The sequence below is a fragment of the Dromaius novaehollandiae genome, chromosome Z, assembly GCF_036370855.1.
Source record: "Dromaius novaehollandiae isolate bDroNov1 chromosome Z, bDroNov1.hap1, whole genome shotgun sequence".
Taxonomy (NCBI): domain Eukaryota; kingdom Metazoa; phylum Chordata; class Aves; order Casuariiformes; family Dromaiidae; genus Dromaius; species Dromaius novaehollandiae.
Window position 1 is genome coordinate 84,628,242 of NC_088132.1, and position 15,888 is coordinate 84,644,129.

General features: G+C 40.5%; 1 protein-coding gene across 2 annotated transcripts in view; it reads left to right on the forward strand.

Annotated features, from left to right (window-relative positions):
• LOC135325062 (WD repeat-containing protein 7) overlaps nt 1-15,888 on the forward strand; it is a 164,231-nt gene that overhangs the window by 74,522 nt on the left and 73,821 nt on the right. For both annotated transcript variants that reach the window (XM_064502497.1, XM_064502498.1), the window contains one exon: nt 10,969-11,190. In XM_064502497.1, the coding sequence (XP_064358567.1) occupies nt 10,969-11,190 (222 nt within the window). The remainder of the gene's footprint in view (nt 1-10,968; nt 11,191-15,888) is intronic.

Sequence of the window (15,888 nt, forward strand, 5' to 3'; positions counted from 1 at the left end):
CCAAGGGACTTAGTCACATCTGTATGACTTTAAGCTTCTGACTTAGGTGTTCTGAATTTCTTTCCCTCCCTCTTTCCAACACCTCTAGAAAGTTTGAATCCTGGCTTGTCCTTTCCATACATAAAATACACGATGCGAATTCCCGCAAGCTGCCATGCTTTGCAAAGGAGTTTAAAGGAATGAGAATACCTAGGCAACATCTTGCAGCATTTTACAAATGAAGAATTGCAGCTGGTTGGATTAATTGCATAAAGAGAAATTGTGTCAATTTACTTCTATTAATACTAGACTTTTCTACTTGATACAAATACATGTACTGTGCTAAGAAAAAATTAGGGCCTTTTCCATGAATGTGGTTGGTTGTATACTTTAAGCATATGATTAATCCCAGCAAAATTAAAGAGAATATTCTTCTTAAAATTAGATATATTTCTACATTTTAAAAATACTATTTTCTTAGTCTGTGTTGAAGCCTTTGTAAGTGGATTGCTGAAGGGACTTTTAAAGCTATGAAGAGTTATTACTGTTGGTGCTGTCTGATCTCATTTTCTTCTAAACAAAACTATTTTTCATAAAGACAACGGTCTGATACAAAATTTATAGCAGTTTCTTGTAGCATGTGTTTTTATAGCAGTTGGTTTTATAGTGTGTTATAGCATTTTTCTGTACCCTTCTGTATAGTCAGATAAGTTTTCAAAGTAGTAATTTAAAGCAGCAGTTATCTATATCGTGCATGAAAAACCTGACATAAGTTTAAAATATATATAAATGGCCATACCTTTTAATACTGGAAATGACTTGTTCTCACATTTCAGATAGCTCTACTTTGGATATCTGTAATTCAAAAATAAAATATAATGTAAACCACATTGAGCTTTTAAAAAAGACTGTAGTTTCGAGAGCACTCTTTTATACCAAAAAATTTAATTCCACCTACTTACGCAATGGAGTAAAAGATTAGAGTTCCTACTTCTCAATTCTTTTACCAGTCGTTGCACTTTGATAAATAAATAGATCATCTAAGATTCAATAGGCCAATTGCAGCACATAATAGCTATTCAGAGGCAATTAAACTGCCTTTTTTCATGCCGGCATGTGAGCTCGCCCTTTCGCAACCTTCAACTTGATTTGTGGTGATTCAAAATTAACTTAAAAGTCTTGTTTGCTGACAGCTTAAAGCTTAATTGACTGAAAGCCAAATAGAGTGTGTGCTGCATTCAGCACTGGCGCGAGCGATAAAGCCGTGGGTAAATTGCGCGTGTTGCAAGAGGGCGGGCGGTCCCTGCTCGGCCGCTGAATTTGGGTATGTTCATAGAAACTTCCTTGTTTTGTAGAGGAGCTGCTCGGTGCTGCACGTCGTGCCTCTGCCGCAGCCGACTGAGCCTGGCTTTGGTGCCTCTGCGATCGCGTTTCTCCCCCCGCCCTCCCCAGTGACAGCAGTGACGCGAAGCACCGTAGGAGGGCCTGCAAATAAATGTTTGAGAGAGGGTTTTTTCTTACAACAGAGTGATCTCAGAGATGTGTAGCACCACTTCAGATTAGATAATGTCTTTAGGCAGTGGGAATGTATTTTAATCAATTAAAATCAGAAATATTTTAAAAGCAAATTTAAATTGTCAGACGTATGATAGATATGTCAGAATAATATTAATGGCACCTTACCTGTTTTCCTACTGCAGATTTTTAAACTTCTGTTCATGTGAAAGTGAAATTTTAGTATATAAAAGATACAGGACATAGATTCTGATATTGCTCTATATCTTACTAATTTCTGGGCAAATCATAGCTATCTAATTTTGTCCACTTTATTGATTTCCGATGGGAACATTATCTTTTCCGAAGGCATCAGGAAAAGTTGTAGTTCAGTTTCAAAACGACTCTGATTTCCAAATAGTTCCTTATTCTTGCCTTCCTTTCAATAAAATAGTAATCGTGCTTCAGAATGTAACGGCCAGATTTGTAGTGGCTTTATCGAAGTTTTACCTGTGTCCAGAGACATCTGAAAGTGGAGAATGATGTTTTTAAAAAATTGATTCTGCTTACAAGCAGCTTATTAAAAGCTTTTGGGAAAAGAAAGATATCTTGTTTACCTTTTTCTGGCTTTTAGTTATGTGCAAACTAATTGCTCCTAATGTGAATATTAATGATATGATCTCTCACTATTTTGTAATATTCGGTTTGCCTGAAGGAATTATGATCGTGTGTGATTTAACGGTAGAGTTATTTAAATACTCAGAGTTGCCAGAAGCTTATAAAGCTGTTAGATAGACGTTGCTGTGTGATTTTCATAAGGTCACTGGTTTTGTGTAGGAAATGGCCTTTCCTGCACCTAATAACTACTTTTTGCAACCACGCTGCTTGTAACGTATTGCAGCTTACCAGAGTTTTCTTCTCTGCTGTAGCATTCCTTTTACGAGAGAATATTTCACTGTATTGAATGTGTGGGAACATAAAATGGGTGAGGATGATGGTTCTTCTCACCGAGCTAAGAGCAGTGAAAAATACCCGAGACAAAATGGATTCTCTGCTCTTCAGATGGAGGAGAATAGTTCATATTTTTATTGAATACGCTTTGCTTTTATTTAAAGCACTGACTTAATACATCAAAACTTTCCTTATTAGTAGAAACATTATAATGAATATGATCAAAATTTTACAAATACATAATAAACATTTTAAATATTTTTATTTGTGACTCATTTATACAGACAGTGATGAAAAATACAAATTTTTGGAAATTACAGCACCAAACTGCATATAAAAATTGAAAGTGGAAGGTCAGAGTACAATTAATACTTTAATAACTAGTGTTTTATTATGTTTTATTATGATTTATAGATGTGTTATGAAACAATCAAATGCTGCTTTGGTAAAATTTACTCCAAGGTTATAAATACTTTAAGCCAAATGGCTTTCAACAAAATTTACTTATTTTAAGACAATGAGTGCTTAGTCAAGCTTCTTGGTGGAGTTACGTGCACGCCGGCGAGGACAGCCGATCTGTGTGCTCCCTTTGGAAAGCGAATAGGGCGTTTTCAGCACACAGTTCACGAGCCTTTGGTGAGAAAAGGAAAGTTTAATGCTAATAGAAAATAGATTAATGTATGCCTGTATATGCCAAAAGTGAAACTTACTGCTGCTTTACTTGCTGTTGGGTATTCAATTACTATTAAGTGTTTATTTCTTTGTTATGTCGCTTTGTTAGGGACAGAAGGTGGCTGACAATAGCAGCTTCAATGTTTGCAGTCACATAGGTGGAATTAGTTTATCACTGGTTTAACGTAGCCTCGTTATAAAGTAACAGTTGGCGCTCAAATCAGTGTTTCCTGCAGCAAAGAAGTTGCAGCGAGACCTAATGAAAATCTATAGCTGTATGGAAGTAATTGTTAAAATATCATCTATCACTAGCTTTAGTCAGAATATTTGAAGCACTCTGATTTAGGCAGTGCCGTTCTGCGTTTCCAGCTGAGATAAGGTACGGAACATTTTTGATAAATACCAATAAACTGTACTATGAATTATTCTTTTCTTTGCTTACAAGGTAAAATCGTTCAAATGCTCATTTATAAATTTTTTAGGGCATGCTTTCTGGGCGAAACGGGCTTAGCGGCCGTAGCAGCCGGGGAGTTGAGTAGACGTTGCCTTTGCAGCGGAACGGCGTTGCGGCCAGGTGTGCCGTAGCCAGGAGGGATGCTGCTGCAGAGCAGCGTGAGCATCCCTAAGTGCTAATGAGTACGCAGGAGTCTATACTAATGCCTCGTGGATGCTGAACAAATTCAGACGTTAAGCTTTTTAGGAAGAATGAATGATGGCTAATGATTATTTAATGACAGGTCTCTGGACTGAAAGGCACTTAGCACTCAGAGTGTTCTGCAAAGCCTATTTCTCAGCGCTTCCGACAGGTTTATTTGGTCTCACCTTGAGTGGAGCCGAGCGGTATTGATTTCATTGGTGTGGGCTTAAGCACACTATTGGCTTAGGATAGCACCACCTATGCAGAAGAAAATCGGTGCCTTAACCCTTCGGGCTGCACATAACTGCTCTTTAATATTTTGATTACAGGCAGACAGATTGCTGACAGATTTTATCTTGAATACTGCCTTTACTAGTTAGCGAATACCTTGCAGTTTTTCAGTAAGGTATATTTTGTAACACGCCGTATGGATAAACCAGGGTGATTTACATGTGGGTCTGATTTCTTAGGGTATCTGATTGCACTCGGTTGATGGGGTCAGAACTCTATTTTGAGATAGAACCTCTTAAATGAAAGATTTAATGAAGATGAATTTTCTGTTCAAGTTTTGGAAGTATTTTGGTGGCTGCAAAAGTCTTTTCTAAAAATATTACTCTGTAATGATAGAGCGTTATTCACCAGGGCAGTTTTTAATGTTCTCATCTGTCTGCAAGCTGCTGCCACTGACTGGCCCAGAGCTGTCTTACTGGCATCGCAGAGGGGATGCACTATTAAAAAGCAAAGCAGAAAATGTCCTGCTTTTCATAATGCAAGCTATTTTGATGTACTGATATTAAGTTATTAAGCTAGTCCATCGTAGATTACCTATGAAACATTTCCTTTTATTAAAAAAATAAAGTTTAAAGACTTCCAATTTTTACAGTAGTAACAATGCTCCATTATTTCAAATACTTTCCTGGGGACACTAAAAGAATATAACAAGGCAAATATTATTAAATGAATCAAAAAAGCGTGCTGCTAGGGAGCAGGCCTGGAGAGGGGGGCTTCTGTTTTGATTCCAGCGCGATTGTTTCACTCATCCTTACCTGAATTTATGTTCAAGCAGTGTTGCCAAGTGCTCTTTTGTTATCTAAGTATGTATGTATCTCTCTTTAAAATGGGCGTACCTTGTCACTGAGAATAATAGAAACGTACAGGAAATTTTCATAAACTTACTGGTTTATTCCGTGGCCTCCTTCCCTGTCTAATAGTTTGGTAGCAGATACCTTTATAAAACACAGCAAAAGATTCATTTAAAAATACTAACCGTTGCTATACTGAAGTGCCTGCACTTGTTTCCTTGAGCAAATTTAATGTAAACAGTGTGCATTTCAACTCGATATAAATAATGCTGCAGAGTATCTTTTTTTAATCTTTTGTAGTTCATGTCCCAAATATTGGAATGATAAAAAGGTTGATTACAAAATGAATTACCTATTAATGAAATCATGTTCAGTTCTACATCTCGTGTACTTCCCAGGTCAGCCCACCTTAGAAGTACTGTGAAAGCAACAAAATGAAAATGCTAAAAATGCTTAGTGAGGGTAGAAAATAAATACTGGATTTCAGAGATAGTCTCTCAACTAGTCTCTCCTCTGCCTTGCTGCTGAATTGCCAGATTTCCGCGTTGCACTGAACTGACTTGTGTATTGACTGTCATGATGGCAGTCAAGCTCGAAACTGATTTTTAAAATGTGGGAGAGGAAAAAAAGAAGCATAGTTTTGCAAAATATGTGAGCACATCAGATATGTGATTCTCTGTTTTGTCTTACACTCATATAAATCTCATAAATACGTTAAAGATTGCGATTGCTCCAGATTAAGAGATAGAGATCACCACTTCTGCAATGCAGGAATTCTCCATCTTTGCAGATTTTTTTACCCCTCCATGAACAAAAGACTGAAAAAAGAAATAAATTGGTCCAAGGGAAATTTTTTTTTATATATATTTGCTCTTTTGTTCCAAGTGGTAGGGGAATTGGTGCATAATTTAAATCTTGGTAAGCTCGCTTTGGCTTCGTCACGTGCTGGGCAGCACCAGGTGATATATTCCACCCGGCTGACTGCCCTTGCACAATTTTTCTAGTGTACAGTATTTCATCAGAAGAGGCTGTTCTGTGTTATTAGGCGTCATCTTTTAGCATAAGCATTTCGAGCTCCTCTGGGGAGCGAGGAAGTAAGGAGACGCGGTGTGGGAGCGTCCCGCCGTGGCCGCGGGGGACGGAGCAGCCGGGGTGGGGTGTCCGCTGGGGCAGCGGCTGCCTTTCCCCGGGAGGCTGGGCACGGCCGAGGGGGCAGCGGGGTGGTAGCCCGACATACGGGTTCTTTCCCCTCTTCTTGGACCAAATGTTGTCACGTATGTTGCACTTAGGCCCTAATACTAAGAACGAATAAGACGTCAGAATCGGTTTGCATGGCCAGGCAGTGTATTTAGCAAAAAACACTCTTTTTTTGTGAATGAACAGGGTGGATTTGGGCAGAGGAAGGGGTTAGAAAATTAAATACCTTCCTGTCACAGCAGTGTATTTAATGCAAACTGACCCAAACTTCAGGGAGGTGCTATGTAGTCACTTTTTTTTTTTTTTAAGCAATATATAGGAGTAAGCTTTAAAGAACTCGATCACATTAGCTGTATCAAAGCACCTTTCGGTGTTGCGCACATGTGCACTCACATGCAGCCAGGGTGTTTTGGGACCAGTAGGGTCATAATGCACATCTGTAATTTTTTTCTCTTTCAAAATAACCCTCCACCCTTTTCAGATGTTAATATGGGGGTTTATGGAGGACTTGTCCCTGCTTCGCCAGTGGAGGGAGCTATTTATATAGGAATAGTTAATCTTGCAAGCACCCAAAATATTTTAAATAATGGGAGTCTAGTAATGAGTAACAACAGTTTTCGTAAGGTTAGCTAAAATGGATTATTTTCTCAGTCTTCCTACATTTTTCACATAATCACTTTGTTATTATTTCTCTATAAGATTTCTCAGTTCTGATTTTATTGTAAATATTACTGCTTTGTAAGCTTCCAGAAGCACTGAAATTGTTAAAATTGTTCTTCTGTGTATGATTTTAAAAACTAGAAATCTAGGAAAAGCAGTCGTGTGGCTTTGTATTTTAAGAATTCCTAACAATTAAAGCTGAAGAAAAGAAGTATCTTTTATAGGTACACATGCATTTTAACACATATCATACATTTTTACATATATGATGCATGCTTAAATTTTTTGCAATATCTTTTTTTAGCTCACTAGGAGAGCATTATGTAAATTTTTTAAGAAAAATTGTATTATTTAAAGAAACAATTATTTAAGAAATATTTAAAATTACTGACATGAAAATATCATGCAATTGCATAATTTATTTTTTGCCCATATGAGTATAAACAAAATCACATTTCCCCCCTCATAGCTATTACACATTCTTTTATAATTTTCTGTATCTTGCAAAAAAAACTCTTGAAGTTTCAAATCTAAACAGTTGCAGTGGTTGTTGCTGCTAATGTAACATCTGCAGTTACCACATTTTGGTATATGCTTGTCTCTGGCATCCGGTGCAAGGACTCTGAGGATTTTCTGAATTTGGCTAGCTATACTTTTTCAGCTAGATTGGGGAAAAAAAAAAATAGAGTGAGATGGAGAGAAATCCTCCCCCCCCCCCCCCCCCCCCGGCTCACTTGCAACCCCCTCCCGTTATAAGTAAGCAAAAGAAATGCAGAGATAGGCACCTAGCAAACGGGAGGGAAAAGCTTCAGTGCTCTCCATGGAGTGCCTTTTGCAAGTTCTTATCTATAGATAGTGACTTCTGACTCTGAAACGCTATATCCACTGCTGTGAAATTTAAACTGTGGTGAAAATCAAGAGGACTTGCAGGTTTGGGGATTCTTTGCATCCTGAAAGTACCAGATTCAGATGCAAGGTCGGGGTTCTCTTCCTGATCTGATGCAAAGTGTATTTGTGGCCTTGGGCAAATAATGCTATTCATTTAGGTCCTTGTATTTCTGCCCACTAAGGTGAAAGTCGTATTTTTTTCACCCCTATCCTTGCGGCATGCCTGGCCGTGTGCACCTGTACTACGTCCATTCGGGTCAGACTGCTCTCTCCAGTATTAGAGCGTATGGCGTGGAAACGGGGCTGTAGCAAGATCTTTTCAAGGGTTTTCACTTTAATGGATTTTATGCACACTAGATGTTGTGACGAAACCTCAATGGTTAGCTTTGCATTTGAATTATTTGACGTAATTACAACTTTGTAGTTAATTGTCATTCATTGCAGTTCATGATGCTTTGAGTCGGTGGCTTTCCCTAACTCTAGCACTACGATGGAGCACATCTGGGAGGCTTTTCTGGTGGCCTCAGACGGCAAGAGGCAACCCGTCTGTGGTCACAACCTGCTAAGGTAGCAGCCTGTGCTCTGGTGGTATATTCTGGTAGTAATAAATTGGTCTAGCACCTACTTCTGTAAGGCTTTAATACCTAATACGATAACAGAGTACCATCAATATGTGCCTAATAGCAGATATAAAGTATCTGGTAGTAGTCCATCTCTCATAAAACCGCCTTCAGCCTTAATTCAAATCCATTGATTCCTATTCCAGTTAAACCTGAAGAACTTAATTTGTCTTTTAATCCTTTTATTGTAAGCTGGGATAAAATTAATTTTACCCAAGAACTGTGCAAAGCCAATTAACATGATCTTTAGTGTTATTTAGTAAAGTGCTTCAAACTGTTAAATTTATCCTGACCTCGTGGCTGCACTCTCTGCCTGCTTTTTAAATGAAGCAATCAATACCTGACAGCCTTTTAAACAATCTGGACTTCTGAAATATTTTACCCCTATTTTAAGCGGTTTATAAATATGCTTAGTCACTTTGTGAAACCGCCAAAGCGGTTTCCTCCACGCCATCGTTTATGTTCAATTTTCAGCAAATCTTGTATTTGGAAAGATTGTAATACGCTGGTTTTCTCAAAAAAAGGAAGAAGACCCAGCTAATTGAATCCCGGGAAGTGACAGGTTTCTGTGTTGTCGTGCAGCACAGGAAGTTTGGTATTTTTACAAGTGAAAACATAGAAGGTTTTTGTCCTTTCGCCAGCGCGGCTCCTGCTTTCCACACAGGGCTATTTGGGGTTATTAATTTTCTCCCCGTGATAGGGTGATCAACCGTCCTGTCAGGAAAATGGATCTCCGTGTCACCCCTTAGCATGATTAAGCGGAGGCGCGTCGCTGTGAGAAAATACCAGATTTTCCCGAGACAAATGCAGCTGCGGAGAGGACTGCCGCGGCTGGAGGCATCCCTTCAGTCTGGGCGCTCCGCACGGCGCTCGGTTCATTCGCTGGGAATCGCTAGGACTAATTGTGTGTTTCTGCCGGTAATCCAAGGAAAGCAGAGGGAAAAACATTTCGATGCTGGTTCTCCTGTGTGGAGGCGTGCGGGGCGGGGGGGCGTTTTGTCCCCGGGGGCGGGCTGCTTGGGCGCATTTGTGCATTTTCTTGGCGTTTTCCGTGTTAATTACGGGCCAAGCGCCGCAGGGCGTGCTGTAGAGAGTGCCGACGTCTTCTGCGGGAACGCCGAGGGCTCGCGTTGGGTAGGGCTTTTACCTGCCCCTTCCTCACCGCTAAGATGGGGACGGGGAGGTTCTGCTGGTCCAGGCACGTAGCCCAAGGCTCCTAAACGTCCCTCCTTCCCGTGGCGGGGGGAGGCGGGGGCCGCGGTCAGCGCCCGGCCCATCGATCGGCTGCTGCAGGCCGGCTCCCGCAGCTGCTCCGCCGCCTCCCCTCCGGCCCGCGGCGGGGCGGGAATCCATAACCGGAGCCATGCTGACCCAAGCAGCGGGAGAAACCAAATTAAACGGTGTGAAGCCGTCTCGGAGCAGGAGCTGGCACCAATTCGTCTTGGTCGGCGGCGGCGCGCGGAGGGAAGGAGAGGACCGGGCACCCACGCGCCGGCGTCGCTCACGAGGGACGGCGCAACAGCTAAAACGCCCAGATTTCACTCTGTCCGTTACAGTCCATTTCCATCCCTCTTCCTGGGAAGGCAGCTGCTATTGATTTTTTTTCCTTTTTTCCCTCTCCTGCCATTGTTCAGCTTTTAGGGGTTTTTCCCCCCCTTTTTGGCTGGCACATCGCGGCCGCAGCTACAGCACTGTTGCCCGCACCGGGATAGTTTTCTACTACATATTCTAAAATGCAGTTAATTTTTGCGCAGGTAGCGTTTGATTTTCCATCACGTGGTGTGCCCATCGCTAGCAGGAGCCTGCGAATTCACCTGCCGTTAATCCCGGCCGTGATAAGTCTCCTTTAATGCCGGTGGTGCCGTCCGACCTCCGCACAAAGCCGGGGCAGCAGCGTGCTGCGGGCAGGATTGAGACTTCGTTATTTTGGCCGAATATGTGGTAGTGCATTTGCTAGTGCACTGCGAATTAGTGTTATAAATAAAAGGGAATGGTAGTTGTCAGAGTAAATGAACACCCTATTTTCATTCTAGTAAATTTCTTCTAAGTTTTTTGTCTCTACTCCAAAAAAGCATCATCTGCTTAGTGAAATTAAGAATCCCTGGACTGTATTAGACTAGTGATTTAAAACTAATAGTTTTATTTAACATTCATAATACACTGAGGTTTTTTAAAATGTCGTATGTAACACAATAGCCTACAAAAACACTAATTCAGTTTAATGGCATATACTGTTAAAATTAATAAAAATTGGAATATGATGACAGTCACTAAAACAAAAGCATGCTTTTATGTAATACAAATATATTATTTAAAATATTCATCTTGAAAAAAAAAACTGATTACTACTTTGGCTTAACTTGTTACTCAGATTTAAAATAAGCAAGAAGCGAACCATAAATCACCTTTCAGAAAAAGTTGATTAAATACAGAATTCCATGGATTTTCTTCCAAATGAAGAAGTAAAACCGTACAAAGTTGGAACAGTTTTCTGATGGTTTATTTTCCTGGAACATCTTGATGGTTTTTGATGGGTGGGTGTCACTAACGGCAGATGTTACAGTGGGTGGTATTTTGACTTGGGTCACGCATCGTAGGTGTGGAGAAGTGGAGTGGAATCAGATGAAGCGACTGAAAATCCTGGTGAAAATCCCTGGCAGGGAACGGTGCTTAAGACATGCTCCAGGTTAAACGGAATCCGCTGCTTCTCTCTTCTCAGGAAAGGACAATTTTGTTTGGAGTATTAATGAACAACCCTGCTCTTCATATTTCTTTCTTTTCATTTTAGGTTGTCTGTCCGGTCTCCCACAAATGAAAAAAATATCTACGTCGTATGAGGAGAGAAGGAAGCAAGCTACCGCCATTGTCTTGCTTGGAGTGATCGGAGCAGAATTTGGAGCTGAAATTGAGCCTCCAAAACTCCTGACTCGGCCACGCAGTTCTAGTCAAATTCCCGAGGGATTTGGTTTAACTAGTGGTGGATCAAATTATTCCTTGGCAAGGCATACGTGTAAGTATCCTGGCTACCGTTTTCTCTTGTTTCGTTTTAATTATGTTATAGCTTTATCTTTTACTTATGTTTCAGTACGAACCTGTTCATTAATAATTTCCTTTCAGAGAACAAAATCAAGAGAAAAAATTTTGAACATACAGATAAGCAACACCGCGATAAGAAGCTGCCAAGAAATTAGCACTGATTCAGATAGCTGAGCAGAACTGAGTCTGGGACTAGATAGTGAGATTTGCAGTGGTGCTGTTGAGAGGGAGGTACCTGCCTCTGGAAGACAACCATTAAAATATTTACTGTCACGGTCAAGCACTTCTTGCTGAAATACTAACATCATTTATTCTCCTTCCTGTTACACTTAAATGTAGTCTTAGATACAAGCATTTTATGTAACTATTCTTTTTTTTTTCCTCCTGAAAACACTCTTTGGGTTAGTAGAAAGAGGGAGAACACCTTAACCTTAGTCCTGCCTCTTCCATTGATTAATCTTCATCATATGAGAGCTCTTGTTCTTAATGGAGGTATTCTTCTGTGACTGAAGCACGAGCAAGTATGTTCACCCGGCATACTTTTGGCAATATTGGTCAGTAGGCTGCACAAAAGCATACGTGGCTATGCAAAAAAAACATGCAAGATGCCTAATGTGAAAAACAGAGACAAATATAATGGAAAAATGGTGGGGTATATGATGTACTGTGTAATAGAACTTTACATTCAGGTAACATATCCAGAATTAGTAAAGATGTAATTATTTTTAGTATGGACAGTAATTGTGATCTTATGTTAAGATGGTTGCATATTTATGCCTTAAATTGACTAGTTGATGTTAATTTTGTAAATCTAATAGGAGCAAAGGCAGCCACAGTGCACTGTGTTCCTACAGCTGTATTGGACATGTTCCTGAGCAGGCTGATACTTGTTTCTTTTACGTGGAGTCTGGTGAAAGTTCCCTTTGTCACCTCTGTAAAATGACTCTGAAGCCCTACAGACTCATTGCCAATATTGCTTGAAAAAATGTCAACTATCTTTAAAAATGATTAACAATAGATAGTTATTAGATAATTTTATAGCAATGGATTTCTCATCCTGTACTAGTTCAGTCTCTACCAGATGCCCAAATGCTTTTGAGGAAAAGTGAAAAAACAAATAATTGAAAACCAATATACTGTCTCGGCTCAGACCTATTACAAGAGGAGGGCGGGTAGTAAAGGTAAGAGGAGGTGAGAATGCTATTGCTAAGCTTGCCAGTACTTCAGCTGTTCTAGGGGTTACGCTTCAGGCTGCAGCCAAGCAAAGAAACTGTCCTTCCATGTGGGATCCTGGTTGTAACAGGCTGTCGGTTATCATCTCCAAACTGCACTGTTACAGTGCAGCAACCTAAAAATCGTTTTGGACATGCACTTAATTGTCGCATAGTACAGTGTTCTGTGTATTTGGCAAAAGAAATCTTGAAGGTCTCATCTATCATAGCATGACTGAGGACATATTTTGTATTGTTTTCATTTCTTATGTTTCTGCTTGTTTTTATTCCAGAGAATATTGTTACTGTAAGTGAGAATATTCACTGGAATATCAGGTTACAGAGTTCTGTTCAGAAAAGGTACAAAACTCATTCTAACTTCTTTTCTAGTCCTTTTTATCCTCCAGTTTGTTTTTCCAATGAAATGTGCGAATAATCAGTTTCATAATGATAGCTTTTTTTATCTTTGTTGTAATGAAATGCAGGAAAAGTGCTGCCCTTTCAGTTATGTGATAATATAATACCATATGAATAATAATAAATGAACATAGTTTTATTACTGTACTAATACATTAAACATGCTTTAGACCATTCCCTTCAGTCGAGGCCTGCTGGCATGGGATGGTTTGCATCTACACTGTTAAATTCACTGAGGCTCCAAAACGTGGTGGTGATGTGTGAGCTGCCCATACCAGCCCCGAACGATGCCCAGGAATTGCGCGGGCGAGTGTTAGTCGGCGCAGAGCAGCCCTGTGCTAGCAAGCCTTGTAACAAAGCTTGGAGCATCGCGCTCAGGAGCTCACGGGCGTTACGCGGCACTGCTTCAGCCACTGGTATAGGTGTAACCACCATATTCCACAAAGTGGGAAAGGCACCACACCGATTTCCGAAAGGCAAAGGAAAGGCCAGTTCAAAGAGCACGTAGCTTGGCAAGGTACACAGATCTGAAAAACGTGCAGTGGGGAAGGCAAGGGTTAGCTGTGCAGCACTTCGGGAAGCAGGTTGTATTTCTGAGAAACCTGGCGAAAAATCTGTCCTTTTTTCTTTTTTTTTCCGCAAATGACATCTTCATATACCTCATTTGTAGATCCGTTCTTGTGCTTTAGGAAATAAGATTACTCTGTCAGCCCTTTGCAGAAGTGAAATTTTAAAGTCTTGCAGTTCCCTGCTTCCTTCTCTCCTTTAACGATTTTTTTGCAAACATAGGGAACTCTCCTTTGAATAGTTATGTGTTTTATTTCTTTTTTACTGGTCATGGCATCGGGAGGTGACTATTTTCTTCTATTTTTTTCTAGTGCGTTCTGCATAGTTGCTCAATTGAAGTTACTAAGCTATTTCTCTCTTCAGACAACATCTGTTGCCCAAAGGAGAGAGAACAGCAGAGAACAGACTTTCCCGTATCTCGGCATGAGCTGGCACAGCAGAGTGTTTTACTTGGGTTGGGCAAAACGGATTCTTCCCTGTTTTTCCGTTATGGTGTGAGACTTCTTTTCAGAGTGATATTTGGGCACAGGGTCAAAGCAGGCTTTAATTGTCTTTAGATTTTCCTAAAATAAGAGGATACTGACTGCTCTGTTAGACTCTGAACAGCGTAGGGTGCCCTGTGTGCCGCTGGGAAGCTGTGCTGGTGATGCAGGGATCTGATTTGAGCTAGTTGGTGGTGTCACTTGCTGTTAGGAGCAGTGTCTTTGTTTATCTATCTGCATGTTATTTTTGTTATTTTGAGGCTTAGCAGAGTTATAAGCTCCAACCTAGAGCTCTTATTAATCATAATCTTAGAAACACTGCACAGCTGTCTGGCTGACTGACAGGTTGAATTTCAGTCTTCAATGTGGAAGAAGCTTGACACACTAAAACATTGAAAATTTGATCAAAGACCATAAAGTAATATTTGAAATGGACCAAGGGCCAGAGGAAGAGCAGAGCAGTTTTGCCCATGCCAGTCTGGATTGCAGAAGGCAGGTGCTTTATCGTTTGCTAGTGATAGCCTGTTCGCTGTCTTCCCGTGCAAGGGAACTGAAGTAAACCAGGCTGGAAGTGACGTGAATGGATCACTCCTACGGGAATTCTTCAAAAGAGAGGGCCATTGCAACCCTCAAGAAATAAAGATTAGTTGGAGAAAAGCAAACAGGAGATGCTGGGTTATATTTGTGGTTGATGATGGTATTAGCAATACTCTCATCTGTGTTTGTCAAGGGATGAAGAAGGATCTTCATCACCATATTTTACCTGTGACCCTTGCAATAAGAGTGTTCGTTAAGGTCAGTATTGCCGTCTTTCTGGTGTGATCTACGCAGAAGCCAAAGTACAGTGTTACATTTTCTTAGAGGTGAGTGGTTAGTGTTTTCTCAGATGTTTTGCTGAAGTAGAGGAAGTTGAGCTGGAAAATTTGATCATCATAACAATGTTCATTTCTTCAGTTTTGGGTATGTTTGTGTATTTTAAGAAACTTGGCAAGCCTGAAAGAGGAAGACAGAAATTTCATTAGTGGGAGGTGATTTGAGGGAGTGGAGGCTGGAGGCAGGGAACACTAACGAGCGCAGGGCAGGGCAGCATGGAGCTGCGCATGTGTGGTGAGCGTGATAGTGCTTGTCTTTAATTTAAGAAAGGAGAGGTAGGGCAGGTGAGTTGGATTGGGTAATGATTCATTTTTGTCAGAAAGAGGATTCTGCATCCTGTCAGCCAAACGCATGTGAAGCTATCCGTAGGTACACTGACAGTAAACAAAATAACTGAACTCCACTTTTTTTCTAGCATGCCATTCTGACAGAACTCCTCTTAAGGATTTAAGAAGTATTAAATGTCTTTGGATTTGTGTTTGGCTAGGCCTGAAGCATTTTTAAGCAATGCTTTTTGAGGTGGGGAAGATTGAGATAGTCTTTGGAAATGTCTGCAGGATGAACACATCTTCCACTTGGATTAATTCACTTGTGAACTTGGCCATGTCTATGCAGCAACGTGTCAGTAGCTGTGACAGGCGCTCGTTCTGCCAGAGCTATGGCGTTACGAACAGCTTCCTTCTGTGGCACTTCCACCGTAAGCATCTAAACCTCTACGGCAGGGGTGGGCTTTTTGGATAGTCATGAAACGGAAGGGTATCAGCATAATGCCGGAGACTGATGTTTGCTTCTGGAGGTCTCTTCTCTAGCCCTGGTGTAATCATGACTCCTTAGATCACCTATGCACAGGTTGTGCAATAGCAAGGCCCTTCCCAAAGGAATAGAAAGACTTGCTGGAAAAGGAAATAATTGCTTACCAGAAAACGCTGTTTTGAGGATGTTTTTTCTGTGTATGATCATACTTCTTAGAAGTCCATTCTAATCTTTACTCCACATGTGTAATACTGCAGTAGGAATTACTTTGAAAACTGAATAGTTCATCAGAAATTGAACAATTCTTTGAATGTGCAAGAGTAATGTTATTAGTATGCACTAGGACTTAAGTTTTGTCTTTATGTCTTA